We start from the raw sequence: 16,628 nt of genomic DNA, 5'->3' as shown, positions 1-16,628 counted from the left end.
ACCCTTGCGTGGGGTATCAAATTTTATGAGTTAGTCCACATCAGTTCGAAGGTTCCTTATAACAAAAGACCTACTTGGTCACCTCACTACCTGAAGACCACCTATTGATGAAGATGATTTTTTTATAACAAATGGTTGAAAATGATACTTTGGTGATTAGTTGGGTAATCAATAGCATTGAAGAACATTTCTCCAAAAATGTCATTCATCTTGACACTGCAAAACAAATTTGGGAGACATGTGCTAAACTGTACTCTTGCCCCGGATACTGTACATAGACCATATGACATTATCAAAAGAATGTTGAATACTAAACAAGGAGAAAATATCCATGAGTACTTGGCCCGCTTTAGAGGCTTACTTCAAGAGTGGAAATTAGCTCAGCCTTCAACCACATATATTTCTATCCAAGACAAACAGAAGGAAGCCTTAATTACTTCTATTTGTCTTACAAATGTTAAACCCCATCTTGAGATTGCCAAGAGTCAACTTCTGAGTGCTTCTGCTGTCACCAAGTTTGATGATGTATTCACAACACTACTTCGTATTCCAGAAACTTCTTCCTCCACTATTGAAGTATCATCTGCTATGTATTCCGATCATAGAGGATCATCATCTAACCACGGTCGAGGTCAAGGCAGAGGTTATAGATGAGGTAGAGGTGGAAGGACTGGTGCTGGCAGAGCAAATGGGAAAGAATGTACTCATTGTAAAAAAATTGGTCACACTATTGATCAATGCTATTATAAGGATTCAGAGGCATGCACTTACTATGGACAATATGGTCATTATAAAGAAATATGCTATAAAGCCAATGGACAGTTAGAATTGATAAGGGCTTATAAGTGATACAAAAGAAGAACAACGCACAAAATCAGCAGCACAATTTTTTTTTACTGATGACGAGTATGACCTACTTTAGAAAATGAAGACAATGCTAGGTTCTTCTACTAGTTCCTCCGCAACTACTTCTGCCAGTACCGCTTCAGGTATGCTATTTGTCTCATATTCATCCTGGATAATTGACTCATGAGCCTCCGAACATCTTACAGGTCACAAAAATTTATTACATTCTCTATCTCCCAGTCTTTCACACAAGTTTGTTACCATAGCTGACGGTTCTCAAACCAAAGTCCAAGGGAAAGGTTCCACTGCTGTCACACCATCACTTCCGCTCACTGATATTCTTTTCGTTCCTACTTTCCCATTGAATCTATTATCTGTTAGTCAGCTAACAAAATATTTTAATTGCTCTGTTACCTTCTCACCCACTTCATGTGTCTTTCAGGATCTTATAAAGAAGCAGGTGATTGGTGGAGGCCATGAACAAGGGGGGCTTTTACTACTTGGACGTGCCAAAAGTGAATATGGTTTCCACTACTAAAAATGAGGCACGGTTATGGCACAATTGGTTGGGAAAATCATCTGCAAATTCTCTTCATTATATGTTTCCTTCTCTTAAAGTAAGGTCAGAATTCATTGTGAGGTTTGTCAATTGAGTAAACATGAAAGGAGTACATACTCTCCTTGTCTAGAAGTCAAAAGTGTTACTCCATTTTCTTTAATTCATACTGATGTTTGGGGGCCCTTGAGTGTCTCCAACATTTCTCAAGCAAAATACTTTTTTACATTTATTGATGGTTTCACTCGCACAACTTGCTTGTTTATATTTAAGGAGCGTTCTGAGATACCATTTATTTTTAAGTCATTTCATGCTATGGTACTCACACAATTTGGTTAGAAAATAAAAATTCTCCGGTTTGATAATGCCAAAGAATATGTTTCCAAATACCTTGACTCTTTTTGTCAAGAAAATGACATTATCCATCAAACATCATGCGCCTACACTCCTCAAAAAAATGGTGTAGCCGAACGGAAGAATCGTCATATTCTTGAGGTAGCTCGAGTTTTATTATATACCATGAAAGTTCCATACTTTTATTTGCATCATGCAGTTTTTAAGGCTTACTTTCTAATAAATCGTCTACCATCTACCGTTCTTAGTAATAAATCTCCTTACTCTAGATTATTACCAAATGATGATTCGTTTTCACTACCTTTGAAAGTCTTCGGATGTCAATGTTTAGTTCATAATTTATTTCCTAGACACAACAAACTTGATCCTAAATCTATCAAGTGTATCTTTTTGGGATAGTCTCGCACACCAAAGGGTTATGTTTGTTATAGTCCTACTCTTCAACATTTATTTGTGTCCAAGGATGTAACATTTTTTGAAGACTCCTCATTTGATTCTGATAGTACTCCTCCTAGTCTATCCTTAGTACCAGGTTCCCCTCGACCGGTTGTGCCTCGTGATACAGAGATTATTCAACCCCTAGAGCAAGTGACCGACACCACACCTACTGAGTTAACATATCCGACAGAGGTAAGTCCTTCATCACCAGTTATTTTGTTATGGACTCATAGCAGGGTTTAATTAATGCATTTTCCAATTTATGTATTAGAAGGGTTTTTATGTAATTTCCTTAAGACTTGTGGCTTTCGGTTTAGGCCTCTATGTGTATGCATTCCCTAATCCTTTTATAGGGAGGTTGGGTTGAGTAAGAGAGCAAGCATTAATCCAATTAGTTGTTAGCAAGGTCGGACTCTCCCTTTCGAGGTCCAAGGTCGGATTCTCCCTCTCTGAGGTCCAGGGTTGAGCTCCCTTTGAAGGCTCAAAACCTCCCAATGATTCTTCTCCTTCATCTTCTTCCTCCCTGTGTTAGATCCTGAGCATAACATTTGGTATCAGAGCAGGAACACGATGAGCCAAGAAGACGAATGGATGGTGATGCACAGACAAATTAGAGAAATGGCTGCAACAGGCATTGAAGATAAAAGAATACAGAAATGGTGTGCAACCTACGTGACGTATTTTTTTTGCAACGAAGCAACGAGAGGCAGTCGATCGAGAAGCTGTCTTGGATGGGCAGAAAGGCCAACGACCAGGAAATTTCAATCGGTCAGAGCAGGGAACTCTAGCGAAGGGCCAGACCCAATTGATTTTCCAAATCAGGGAAATCAGATGAGAGGGAGCCTACAATTCAAAAATTGACTCCACTCTTCCGAAATAAGAGGGCGGGAACGCCGAATTCGGGACATCGGAAGGCTATTCTGAGCCCTCTGTCTTGGAAAATCCCCAAGCGGTGAAGCCCCAAAGGGTTGCCCTTCACCACTGGACACGAAGGAGGTTCCGTTGGCGCCGTCGGAACCAAGTCTGGTGGGATGTGACTCCCGACCACCATCTCCCATTCGCAATCCACTTCTCGACAGACCAGAGAGAACCCAAGTTCCCAATTGGGGGGGTGGGGGTGGGGGGGGTGGGTTTATGTATTGGCAACCTCAATTTTGCGTTGAAAATTTTGGAAAGTTAGGAAATTTCATGAAGTTATTTGATAAATCGTCTCAAATTTTTTTTTGAGCGGCTTTGTTTTTCTGTGGAGGAGCATCGTATTTGTACGAATGTGAGTTGTCCAATTGACATTATGGGGTTTAATTTTCTGGATCCCGTGTATGCTGTTCAGCCACTAAATTTTTTTTGAAGGTTGTTTTCTTTCTATACGGTTGAGACCAATAGCCTTGCACCTCTTTCAATTTCTGCTGCATGCAGGGATGCAAGACCTGTTTCATATTCTTTGCTGAAGGGAGATAGAATTCTTTTGGGTAGTCAATTTGACAACGGGGTCCTGACATTTTCTTTGTGGAGGAATTATATCCATTTTTCTAGGACGAATTATTTCAATGTGGATGAACACTGCATCAGTGTGGCTGTTTCTGATCAATGTTCCAGCAGTAATAGTCCCTTTAAAATAGTTGTTCATTTTTTTGGATGAATTGTATGATGGTCATCCACTGTTAGTCAAAATTATTCAACCAGTGCCTGTTGGTGATAAACTTTTGTTGGGTACCCAGAGCAGGGTTGAGATAATTCTGTGGATGAATTATTTTTCTATTGATGGAGCAGCAGTAGTGAGTTTTTTCTGGATCTCCTTGACAATGTTGGGCTTAATTCTTGGCTGCATCAAATGCCTGCTATGGTACTTAGAACATACAATGAGATGTTCAAGAACGAAATGCAAAACTTCACCACTTTGATAGTGGACATGACGAAGCAAGAACAGTTGTTCGCTTCACAAGGAGGTCCCATCATTCTCGCTCAGATTGAGAACAACTACGGAAACGTTCAAAAATACTACAGAGAAGCTATGACGACGTATCTTCAGTGGTGTGCATCCATGGCTGATTCATTCGATATAGGCATCCCATGGATTATGTACCAGCAAGAAGATGCTCCTATTCCAATGATCAACACTTGCAATGGATGGTATTGTGACAACTTCACTCCGACCAATCCCAACACTCCGAAGATGTGGACTGAGAACTGGACTGGCGGGTTCAAGGCTTGGGGAGAGAATGACCCACACAGGAGGGCGACAGATGTAGCCTTCGTTGAGGCAAGGTTCTTCCAGACTGGTGGAGTCTTCCAAAACTATTACATGTACCATGGTGGCACAAACTTTTGGCGAACAACAGTAGGTCCATATATCTCCACATCCTATGACTATGATGCACCCATTGATGGATATGGTCACTTGAAGGAACTTCATGCAGTTCTCACGTCCAGGGAGACAGTTCTCACTCATGGTGATAATGTAACCACTGACAGGGGCAATGGAGTTGCTGCCACTGTGACCACTGAAGAAGGTTCTTGTGCGGCTTTCTTGTGCAATGTGAACAGTGCAACTGATGCCACCATCACTTTCCATAGAAACCTATACTTGGTACCTACATGGTCTGTTTGCATTTTGCCCGATTGCTCCGCAGAAGTATACAACACAGCAAAGGTAAGCACTCCGATTTCAGTGAAGGTCAAGCAGCCTAACAAGGCCGTGGATCAGCCTAAGCAATTGAGGTGGTTGTGGAGACTAGAACGTCTAGCTGAGGTTCTTAAAGGCTGGGCTGGCCGTGATTCTTTCACCGCATCTCGTGGTACATGACTCCTATGCAGATTGAAAAGAGCAATCCAATCTTCAACAACGATGTGACACTGAGGGTGACCTCCAGTGGACATGTATTGCATACATTCTTCAATGGAAAATTTGTTGGCTCCCAATATGGACCCGTGTATGGAAAATATGATTTTGTTTTCGAGGCCCCAAATGTTATTGCTGCAAATGGCATGTCGGGGGGTGAGCTTGGAAGAATTCTTGCACGGGCAAGTAAGGAGAAGAGTTTGAAGGGTTCTTTTGTAAATGTTTCTGCAACTGCCATGGAAGTTTCTCCAGCAATATCTGCCAAGAAGAGTAAGAGGGAAGTAGAGGCCGCACTTGAGAAACAAGTTACTGCCAAAAAGAAAAAACGAGAAGTAGAGGTTGCAATTCAGGTGCAGAAGGGTAGCAAGAAAAGCAAACTTGTTTTTGAAGTTGTGCCTAAAAAGAAGCAAGAGACAAGCAGCTTAGAGGATAGTTCGTCTGAATCCGAAGAAGAGGAGGTTGTTGGTCAAGCTGCTCTTCTTTCAAAGAAACCATCCTCTGTTGTCTCCAAAAATTGATATGCTGGAAACTTGAAGAAAGAAAAACCAGCTAGCAGCTCAGAATCTGAGATTGATTCTGATGATGATAAAGTTCCTACAACTAAGGTTAGTAAGACAGCAGCTAAGGCTAATGGGTCTGTTACTGTTTCCTAGTGCAGCAACTGGAGGGTTTCAGTGCTGCTGAGTCTTCTCCTTCCCAGGGGGCTGGTCATGATGTTCTTGTTGCCACGCTGGCAATGGGTAGGCAGTGCAACTTTTCCAATTGGGGGGGGGGGGGGGGGGGGGGAGCGTGCGCGTGAGGGGCTCTTTCACACCAGTCTAGGACTGAGGGAGGGCAGCGTTGCTGTTGGACAAGATGTAGCGACATTCGGCACGCTTTCCTATAGTTAAAAAAATATTTTGCTCCTCTGCTTGGTTGCTCTACTTTTGTAGTCCAGTGGGCTGATGCTAATACTATGGTTGACACTTGTGCATGGATGGAGACGGCCGCACGGACAAGTTCAACAAAAGGAAAAAAAATTAATTACAAGGTAGGCTATTTGTCTTATATAGCTTATAACAAAGAGGGCCTTAATCATGTTCATGCATGCATGTGTCAATGTGACCTCAAAGAGAATCAAGGCAAGATCTAGAGAAACAAATCCATGGAAGAATATCTCTCATGAAAGAAAATAGTGAGACTTATATGGATGTGTCAGTCTAAAGGCTCAAAATCTCACCTGTTTCGTCTACCGAATTTAGTCACTACCATCCTCAAAGAAAATAACTAGACTAATTCATTCTCAATTGGAAGATTGCTTATTCAATCATGTTATAAATCTTTCAAGAGCTTAATTTAATCTTGCTCATGACATACACAACCAAAAATGATTAAATACCACTTTTTTTTGAAACAGAATTGAAACACAACCTAAATCCCCTCCCCCACACTTAGAAATTACATTGTCCCCAATGTAAGGTGAAATGTAAAGAGAAGGCATAAATAGCCAAAATATAAATGCAAAAATAAAAAGAAAAGGAATGAATTCCCCTTGGGTTGCCTCCCAAGCAACGCCTTTGTTTATTGTCATTGGCTCGACTCAATGCTTACATAATTATGGGTCATCCTACACATAGTATTTGGCATCACTCTTGACCTTATCTCTTTGAGCCCTAGACAAACCAGGAGGTAACATATTAGTAACCAAATAATTTACAATATTCGCATAGCAAGGTAATGTCACACTCGCGGCGAGCAATTGTTCATCAGGGAATGTTTCCTGCAAATGAAATTCATCCTGCACATGGTTTTCTTCTTGCGGTGCACTAAGTTTACTGAAGATGATCATTGGGAACGTTCCTCCATCTCCAAGAAACAAGTACTTGAGGTGATTGTGGAGAGGCTTCAAATCTGAAGTGGGAGCCTGCAAAACAGAGGGTAAGGGACTCTCGTTAAAAACTAATAATCCAATATAAAAAACATTATCCCACTTTTGTAACTGTGGAATATCATTGAACGCTGCAACAGTTTCCTACAAATTAGAACTCAAGTCTAACTCCTCATTCTCTTTCTCAAGATGCTTACTAATGGCAACTTCCAATTCATCTTTTCTATCAAGTTAAAAAAATTTCCTGTGCGAAAGGATTAATCACATCAATAGAATAAACATGATTATCATCACCAGGATATTTCATGGCATCATAAATGTTAAACTTAACAATTTTACCATCAAATTCCTTGGTAAGTGTGCCACTATGAACATCTATCTTAGTCTTGGATGCCTTTAAGCATGGTCTTCCCAACAAAATAGGAGCAGTTTGATCACTATTTTCCATATCAAGCACATAGAAATCAGTAAGGAAAATCAAATCATTAACTTGCACAAGAACATCCTTTACTATACCCTTAGGATAGGCATTATATCTATTAGCCAATTGACTCACAACACCAATTTTATTCAAAGGTCCAAGTTTCAAAGAAGCATATATAGAATATGGCATGACATTAATCGAAACTCCTAAATCTATCATGGCCTTCTCAAATATGATGTTACCTAAGTTTTCATTGAATAATTGCAAAAACATTCTCCCCTACTCTCACCTTCTCACATCCTTTAATTTTTTGTTTCCTCTAAATTGTGCACACTTCTTTCAGAAATTTAGCATAACGAGGCACTTGTTTAATAGTATCTAAAAGTGGAATATTTACCTCACATCTACGGAAAGTCTCATATAAATCTTTAATTTGTTCATCTTTTCTAGAATCTGCCAAAGCCTGAGAAAAGAGGGGGAACTGGTTTATAATCCGAAAGAGGTGGAAACTTATGCTTAGGTACGTCATTATCATTGGGAACGTTCCTGTCTGCAATGACGTTTTTTCTCTTTTTCTTGCTCCGAAGATGTAGGGGCTGCCTTTCCAGGAATCTCAACCTCTTTACCACTTCTCAAAAAGATTGCGCTTGCATTTTCTCTTGGATTTACTAACGTTTAAGAGGGTAATTTTCTCGAACTTTGTGCCTTTAGTTGACTAATTGAGATTGCCATTTGTCCCATCTGATTGTCCAAACTTTGAATACTGGCCCTTGCCTCTTGTTGAAATTGTTTCGTCTCCCGTTGAAATTGAAAAGTATTAGTGTCAAGAGACTTAACAATATCTTCTAAAGACATACCAGAATTGGAAGTTTGGCCCAATTGTTGTCTAGGGGGATAGGGCTGCTTATATTGCTGGTAACTTGGGTGATTTTGAGTTGTGGGCTGATTAACTTGTGGATTCCAATAGCTAAGGTTGGGATGATCCCTCCATCCCATGTTATACGTGTTCAAATAGAGATCATACTTCCTTAGCAGTTATCCAGGAAAACCATCCGCCACATTCACTTGCTCAGTGGGCCTTGAAGAGTTGGGCACATATCAGTTGGATCCCTACTATTGAATAAATACCACAAGCCTTCTTTGTTTGCATATTACCTACAACCATTTGACGAACAAGAGAAGTTAGGCTTGCAATTTGTTGTTTAAGGGAGAAAATATTTACCTCATTAACATTCTTAGATGGAAGGCCAAGCCTGGTGCCAAATTGTTGAGAATTGGCCGCCATATTTGCAATCAAGTTTCTCGCGGCCTTGAGAGTTTTATCCACCAAAGCTCCTCCACTGGCAACATCAATCATGCTCCTATCAGTGGGTAGAAGGACCTCATAGAAATAATGGATAAGAAGATGCTCGCTAATCTGATTATGGGGGCAACTTGCACATAATTTCTTGAAACGTTCCCAGTATTCGTGTAGGGACTCTCAATTATGCCACCTTACACCACAAATTTCTTTTTGAATGTTGGCTGCCCTTGAAGATGGGAAATATTTATCCATAAACAATCTCTTCATCTCATCCCATGTGGTAATACTCCTAGAAGGTAGATAATAGAGCCAATCCTTAGCCGAATCCTTAAAAAAAAAACTGAAAGGCTCGTAATTTAATTTACTCGTTAGTCACCCCCTGTGGGTTTCATACTCATGCATACCACATAAAACTCCTTTAGATGCTTGTGAGGATCTTCACCAACAAGACCATGAAAAGTGGGCAAGAGATGTATTAGTCCAGATTTTAATTCAAATGTAGTAGTAGCATCTAAAGTAGGGAATGTTATGCATAAGTGTTGTTGATTCAAATCGGGGGCTGCAAGCTCTTTCAAAGTTCGATTTCCAGCCATGACTTCCTCCTCTCAATCAGATTCGCTATCAAATGGGGAATCAAGAGCTAGATCGTTCTCTTCAGAATTCCTCCGAGCTTCTCTCCTTAACATGCACAAAGTTCTCTCTCTATTTCTGGATCGCACTGCAAACCACCTTGATTAGAAGATCGATTTACAGTCATAAACAATCAAAGGAACTCTAATAAAACATGAAAAACAAATCATGAAAAATCTAGAATAACGAAAAAGAAATAAAAATTCTTAAAACCCTAGAAAACAATAGAATTTGGCTTCGGAGTTAGAATTTTGCCAAAACCGTCACAAGAAAAAATTGACATTTTTTAAAAAAGTTCAAGAACGAAATAATGATCACAAGAAACAAAAAATCAACTAGAATCACTCCCTGGCAATGGCGCCAAAATTTGGTGTGCTATCCCAGGCAAACAAAATAAAACCTACACTCCTAAAAATATATGTAGTATTTTGGAGTAAGGATTGATCCCACGAAAAGTGATTAGTCTACTTTTATGCTCGGTGAACAAGGATGGGGGGGGGGGGGGGGGGTGGTGTTGAGTATAACGAAGAAATAATTCAAATAAAAAGAATCGATTTCAATCAAAGGAACAAACCTTGGTCTAAGTCAACATCCACCATTAGAATTTCACAATTGATCATCGATGCAAGCATATATCAATTCGCACTTGAGTATTCACCGTTGGAACTATCTTCCCATCTCTCCTTTCATAGTTAATTAGAAAACGAGTGATCCAATTAACCCTAACTACTAAACAACCTAAGACAAGCGCTAAAGGTTTAATCTAGCAACAACCTTAAGAATTAGAGTGATTGATGAAGCTAAACAACACAAGTACAAGTGTCTGTATTTAATTTAGTCCAACATTCTTCTCAAGATCTAATAATTCCTGATGTAGCAAATCATCAAATCTCTATTGCTTCACAGGTTAGACGGATCAAACAAATATGGATTTGATATCTAACCTAGTAGTAGATTACAACGAGTAATAAAATAGTAGGCCTCCTAGTGATTAAACGAGACAATCATGAAAGAAGATTACAAAATAACATAAGATATTCAAAACAAAAATTGAACGATGAAAACAAATCAGATCTCACAGTTGTATTGATTTCGATAGCTTCAAATTCCTTTGACCAAGTCTGAAAGTTTAGCCACGCAAGGCCATGAAGAAACTTGAGGGATTAAACTAGAGAAAAGTGGATGAAAAGCTGGAGAAGAGACCAAGAGGGGCGTCCTCCTGAACTCTCCTTGTGCCTCCTTTTTATTCCCCTTCTTTCTCCCGGTTTAGGGTTTTTCTTTTTGTGCATCCGGTTTGGATCACAATGCAAATGCCGCGACTTCAAGCTCGGTTTCGACCTAGATGCAGCTAGTATCTCTCAAAAGTAAAAAATGAAAAGTTGTAGAAAGTTTTATTGGAGTTCCATAGCATCTTGAATCATCTCCATCAGATCTGGGATGAGAGATTTATACTCCGATTATGAAGCAATGCCGAAACTATCCAGAATCTCCAAATTAACTTCATTTTGCAATTAACGCCTCTATTTGCATCCTAAATCAAAATATAAGAATAATGAGTATATTTAGGCACTAACTAATTATAAAAACCTAAAAATTAAGGGAGAAAAATATGACATTTTGCATTCTCATCAGGGACCAACAAAGATACCACGAATTGGTATCTCTATCAACATGAGCTAGAAAATATTTGGGATCCACAAAGATAAGACCACGAGCTGGTTTTCTATCTTGGTTCACGAGCTTAAAGAAGAGTTAGAAGTTGAGTTAAATTTGTCTCTTAAATGGATAATGTAATCTTATCATGATAGGCTTATCTTAGAGAGTTCTAGTTGGAATGTAATTAGGAGTCCTAAGATTATATATACATGGACTCTATCATCTTCTCAACTATAAATAAAGGTGATTGTAACTCAAAAATTAATTAAGCAAGCCTCTTAGTTTCACTTCTCTCGTGTGAAGCTCTCTCTCTCCAAACCTCTTTCATTTTTCTTTCTTTCTCTCTCCCCTTGCTCGAGGTATATTCATGGGGTCTTAAATTCAACATGGTATCAGAGCCAGGTTATGGCACAACTGGTTGGGATATCCGTCCTCCCAATCTCTACATTATATTTTTCCTAAAACGAGGTCGGACCTTCATGGTGAAGCATGTCAAATGAGTAAACATCAAAGGTCTACATACTCACCTCGTCCGGAAATTAAAAGAGTCTCTCATTTTTCATTAATTCATACTGATGTATGGGGACCCTTGTGTGTCTCCAACATTTCCCAAGTGAAATATTTTATTATATTTATTGATGACTTCACTCATACCACTTGGTTATTTTTGTTTAACGAGCGTTATGAAATACCATTGATATTTAAATTTTTTCATGCAATGGTTTTCACTCAGTTTGGACAGAAAATTAAAGTCCTTTGGCCGGATAATGCCAAAGAATACACATCCAAAGATCTTGACTTATTTTGTCAAGAAAATGACATTATTCATCAGACATCATGTGCCTATACCCCTAAAAAAAATGACATTATTCATCAGACATCATGTGCCTATACCCCTCAAAAAAATGGTGTAGCGGAACGGAAGAACTGTCATATTTTTGAGGTATCTCACGGATTACAATTGCCATGAAAGTTCCATACTTTTATTGGCCGCATGCAATCCTTACCGCATATTTTCTTATAAACCGCTTCCCTCTTCCATTCTTGGAAAAAAATCTCCCTACTCTCTATTATTACCTGATGATGATCCTTTTTCACTGCTGTTGAATTTCTTTTCCAATATTCCAAGCAAGGGAAGCGAGAAAGAAAAAAAAGGAGAAAAGGGGAAGAAGACTCTCAGGTAGAGAGAAGAAGAGAAGAGGAATAAGGTGTGCGCCAAGCAAAGAGAGAGAGATTTACTCAAGAGAAAATTGTAAAACTTGATTAATTTTGAATTACAACACCTCTATTTATAGTAGAGGAAGTGATAGAATCCTTATACAATTAACCTTTAAATCTCCTAATTACATTCCAACTCAAACTCTCTAAGATAAGTCTATCTTGAAAGGATAACACAATCTAATAGAGTTCTAATATAAGTTCAACCATAACTCTTCTTCAATAACTTGGAAATAAGAGAAGAGGTGAGCTTGTGGCCTTATCCTTGTGGGTCTCATGTGATCTTCCAGCTCATATTGATAAGATTCCAGCTCGTGGTATCTTTGTGGGTCCCACTTGATCTTTAAGTCTTTTAACTCATTTTAGCTTGTGCTTCTTACCTTCTGAACTCATGCTAGCTTGGATGAGGACTCTTCTTGGCATCCCACGTCCGCATGGGGATCCCACTAGCTCATGCATCATAGTGGGTCCCACATTGTAACACTCCCCCTCAAGCTGGGGGTGAGAAAATATCGTAGATGCCCAACTTGCAGTAGATGGTAGACATAATCTTGTGAGTGACCAGCTTGGTGAGAATATCTGCAACTTGACTTTGTGATGATATATGTTTTAGAGATAAAAGACCCGCTTGGAACTTTTCTCATATAAAATGACAGTCCACTTCAATATGCTGTGTTCTTTCATGGAAGACTGGATTCAATGTAAAGTGTATAACTACTTGATTATCACAATATATATCCATCGGAGCTTCTTTGTAGAATTCCAATTCAGTTATAAGAGATCTTATCCATAGGAGTTCACTAACAGTGTGTGCCATGGCTCTGTATTCTGCTTCTGCACTAGACCGTGCTACTACATTTTGCTTCTTGCTTCTCCATGTAACCAAATTCCCTCAAACAATCATACAAAATCCCGAAGTTGATTTCCTGTCATCCGGGGATCCGGCCCAATCTGCATCTTAGAATCTTTCGATGTTGAAGTGACCATGATTTTTATAGAGAAGCCCTCTTCTTGGAGCTCCGTTCAGATATCGTAATATCCTTTTGTTACAGTCCCGGATCTGACACAAGGATTCTTTGGGAGGATCTGATATCTGCCACAGGTTACAGGTCTTTCAAGCATTACTATAGGGATAGCAGGAAGACATGGGGAAGATTGTTTGAGAGAATACATTGGTTTTTGAGGAAAACCCTAACCTTGGATCTTAAGCCTCTTTACGCTAGATTTAACCTAATTCTTAATACTTCAATGCTTTTCTTTCTCATTACTCATACCCCTTAAATAGGGTTCACCCTGTTAGGGTTTAAGATAAAATATTACAAAAATACCCCTATAAATAAAATATTCCAAAAATACCCATGTGGCCTAAAACTGAAATAAATAAAGTAAATTAAAGAAAACAACTAAAATAATAATGTTATTGCGTGCATAACATTACACCCCCCTTGGAAGACGAGCTTGACCTCAAGCTCGAAAGTAGTGTCTGTATGCTGACGTCTCCACCTGTGCCCGAGTAGCATCTGTGATCGCTATGTTCGCCCGTTGGATGCCCAAAAACTGGAGCATGCCCTCTAAGGTGTTTTTTTTTGTTTTGTTTTTAAGTTGGCTCGGACTGAGTTGGCCTGAGTTAACTCGGTGCAGTCAGCCCGGTCTCACACGAGACTCAGCGGACCGCGCCGATGAAATTTTCCTAAGTTAGGAAAATTTAATCGGAGCCCTTCTTCGTCCTGCAGTAGATCCCGAATAGGGCGGGAGGCAGTAATTGCAGAAGCGCCGCCGATTGGTCATTTGCTGGAATGTCGCTGACGGTCTTCTGCAGAAATGTCGTCGATAGTCTTCTGCTGGAATTTCCCCAACGGTTCTTCTGTTGGAATTTCTCTTACGGGTCTTTTGCTGAATTGTTGCCGATGGGTCTTCTGCGAAAATGTCACCGACAGAATCTCATGCTTCTCCGGTGGTGAAGAGCAGCCCGTTGGGGCTTCGCCGCTGGGAGAGTTGCCGAGACAGAGGGCTCTCGGACATGTCAATCTTTGTTTCTCAGCCCCCGGAACAGAGACCCCTTGCAGAAATTTTGCCTACGGTGCCTCCTCTTCCTCCAGTGGCCCACAGGAGGTTGTCGAGGTGTCCCTGCTGGAGGATTTTTCGTTGCCTGGTTCGAGAGGCGTTCTGGCGCCGCTTTTTCCCGTTGCCCTTGTTCCCATGTGCTCCACGCCATGCCGGCTGCCAGATCGACGGACCTCAGCGGAAAGGTGTTGCGGGTGGGTGCCCGCAGAACTTTCTCCAACGGTGAACAACACCCCTTAGGGGCTTCTCCACTGGTCGATTTTATTACCGTTGCCTATGGAATTCTGGTTTCCCGTGATAAGGGGTTTGGGGTCGCCCCCAAACCTTCCGTAGGTGCTTCGGCTGGTAAACGGGAAGAAAATTTTGATTTGTCCGGCCCTTGGCCTGTTGCCCCGTCCGAGATAGCTTCTGCTAGCTCTTGTGCGCATATCTGGTCGGAGATTTGAGGTTGTGTGACCTGTTTTGTTGTAGCAACGAGTTCCTCCCTTGTATAACGTTCAATGGAAGCATGTAACCATGCTCGTATTTCTTCCAATTCCTTACCCATAGCAATCTATCTTTCTTGGGATATAGAATAACCCATTGTGTTCCCACTCTGATACCAGTTGTTACGGTCCTGGATCTGACACAAGGATTCTTTGGGAGGATCTGATATCTGCCACGGGTTACGGGTCTTCCAGGCATTACTGTAGGGATAGTAGGAAGACATGGGGAAGACGAAGATCAATGGAGGATGAAAGAATACATTGGTTTTTGAGGAAAACCCTAGCCTCGGATCTCAAGCCTCTTTACGCTAGATTTGACCTAATTCTTAATACTTCAATGTTTTTCTTTCTTATTACTCATACCCCTTAAATAGGGTTCACCCTGTTAGGGTTTAAGATAAAATATTACAAAAATACCCCTATAAATAAAATATTCCAAAAATACCCATGTGGCCTAAAACTAAAATAAATAAAGTAAATTAAAGAAAAAAACTAAAATAATAATGTTATTGCGTGCATAACATGGGACTAGAGCCCATGTCTGATTTTCATAAAGGGCCTGCATTTCTTATTGTTGCCTTCCACCCTAGATGTTTTGAGAGGCTCCTGATATGATTGTGGTACAGATATGGAAGAAATAGTAGAGAGAAATTGACAACATACAGGGGATAGACAATGATGAGACACAAAATTTGATATGGGATGAAACGTAGAGGGTATGGTGCATGATATGGGTTCTTTTCTTTGTGTGATAGGACGAGTATCATATTGTGGGCCAAAAACAACTGGTGAAGATGGACTTACCTCGGTGTGATCTATAAACTCAGAAGGTGTGGTGTCAATCGGTGTTTCTGGGGGTTGAGAAGTTTCTATAGCACGGGGCACAACCAGTCAAGGAAAACATGGTACTGAAGATAAACCGGGAGGTGCATTGTCAAAATACTATGGAGAGTCTTAAAAAAATGTGACATCCCTTTTCGCAAGTAAACGCTAAAAAGTGGGATTATAACAAACATAACCCTTTTGTGTATGAGAGTATCCTAAAAGATACACTTAATAGATTTATGATCAAATTTACTATATTTTGGGGAGGAAATATGGACAAAACATTGATACCCGTAGATTTTCAAGGGTAGTGAAAACGAATCATCATTTGGTAACACTATAGAGCAAGGAGATTTATTACCAAGAATGGAAGATGGTAGACTATTTATAAGAAAGCATGCGGTCAGGATTGCATGAGGCCAATAAAAGTATGAAACTTTTGTGACATATAATAAACCTCAAGCTATCTCAAGAATATGACGATTTTTTCGTTTGGCTACACCATTTTGTTGAAGAGTGTAGGCACATGATGTTTGATGGATGATGCCATTTTCTTGATAAAAAGAGTTAAGTTCTTTGGAAATGTATTCTTTGGTATTATCAGACCGAAATGTTTTTATGTTCTGACCAAACTGAGTGAGTACCATAGCATGAAAAGACTTAAAAATCAATGGTATCTCAGAACTCTCCTTAAATAGAAACAACCAAGTGGTATGAATGAAATCATCAATAAATGTAATAAAATACCTAACTTGAGAAATATTTCAGACGCTCAAGGGTCCCCATACATCAGTATGAATTAATGAAAATGGAGTAATACTTTTGACTTCTGGACAAGGTGACTATGTACTCCTTTGATTTTTATTCAGTTGACAAACTTCACAATGAAACTCTGACCTGATTTTAAGAGTGGGAAACTTATAATGAAGAGATTATGAAGATGGATGTCCCCACTGGTTGTGTCATAGCCTCATTTTCATTGGTGGAAATAGTATATATTTTTGGCACATCCAAGTAGTATAGCCCCCCTTGTTCACCGCCTCCACCAATCACTTGCTTCGTTATAAGATCTTGAAATACACACGAAGTGGGTGAGAAGTTGATAGAGCAATTAAAATACTTT

At 39.8% G+C, this 16,628-nt stretch overlaps 1 protein-coding gene and 1 pseudogene across 1 annotated transcript; one reads left to right on the top strand and one right to left on the bottom strand.

The window, feature by feature from the left end:
• Positions 1 to 2,764: 2,764 nt before the first annotated feature.
• On the top strand, positions 2,765 to 5,551 carry LOC137942856 (beta-galactosidase 15-like; annotated as a pseudogene).
• A 1,575-nt stretch (positions 5,552 to 7,126) lies between these two features.
• On the bottom strand, positions 7,127 to 8,681 carry LOC137942854 (uncharacterized). The gene is made up of 2 exons (XM_068788585.1): positions 8,547 to 8,681; positions 7,127 to 7,546 (listed from the first exon to the last, which is right to left on the bottom strand). Exons 1-2 carry the CDS (start codon positions 8,679 to 8,681, stop codon positions 7,127 to 7,129), a joined length of 555 nt encoding a protein of 184 aa, XP_068644686.1.
• Positions 8,682 to 16,628: the final 7,947 nt, after the last annotated feature.

Source organism: Aristolochia californica, unplaced genomic scaffold, assembly GCF_029961685.1.
Source record: "Aristolochia californica isolate CCGP_79_NKW_82.1479 unplaced genomic scaffold, dmAriCali1.0.hap1 SCAF_10, whole genome shotgun sequence".
Classification (NCBI taxonomy): Eukaryota; Viridiplantae; Streptophyta; class Magnoliopsida; order Piperales; family Aristolochiaceae; genus Aristolochia; species Aristolochia californica.
The sequence above is the reverse complement of the archived record's forward strand: the minus strand, read 5'-3'. Positions and strand labels throughout refer to the sequence as shown.

Excerpts from the sequence above, each read along its gene's own strand:
- LOC137942854 (XM_068788585.1), bottom strand. The coding sequence starts at position 8,681 with ATGATTGATGTTGCCAGTGGAGGAGCTTTGGTGGATAAAACTCTCAAG. Across the intron at positions 7,547-8,546 it reads CATCTAAGAATGTTAATGAG|GCCATGATAGATTTAGGAGT; the intron begins GTAAATATTTTC and ends ATATTTGAGAAG.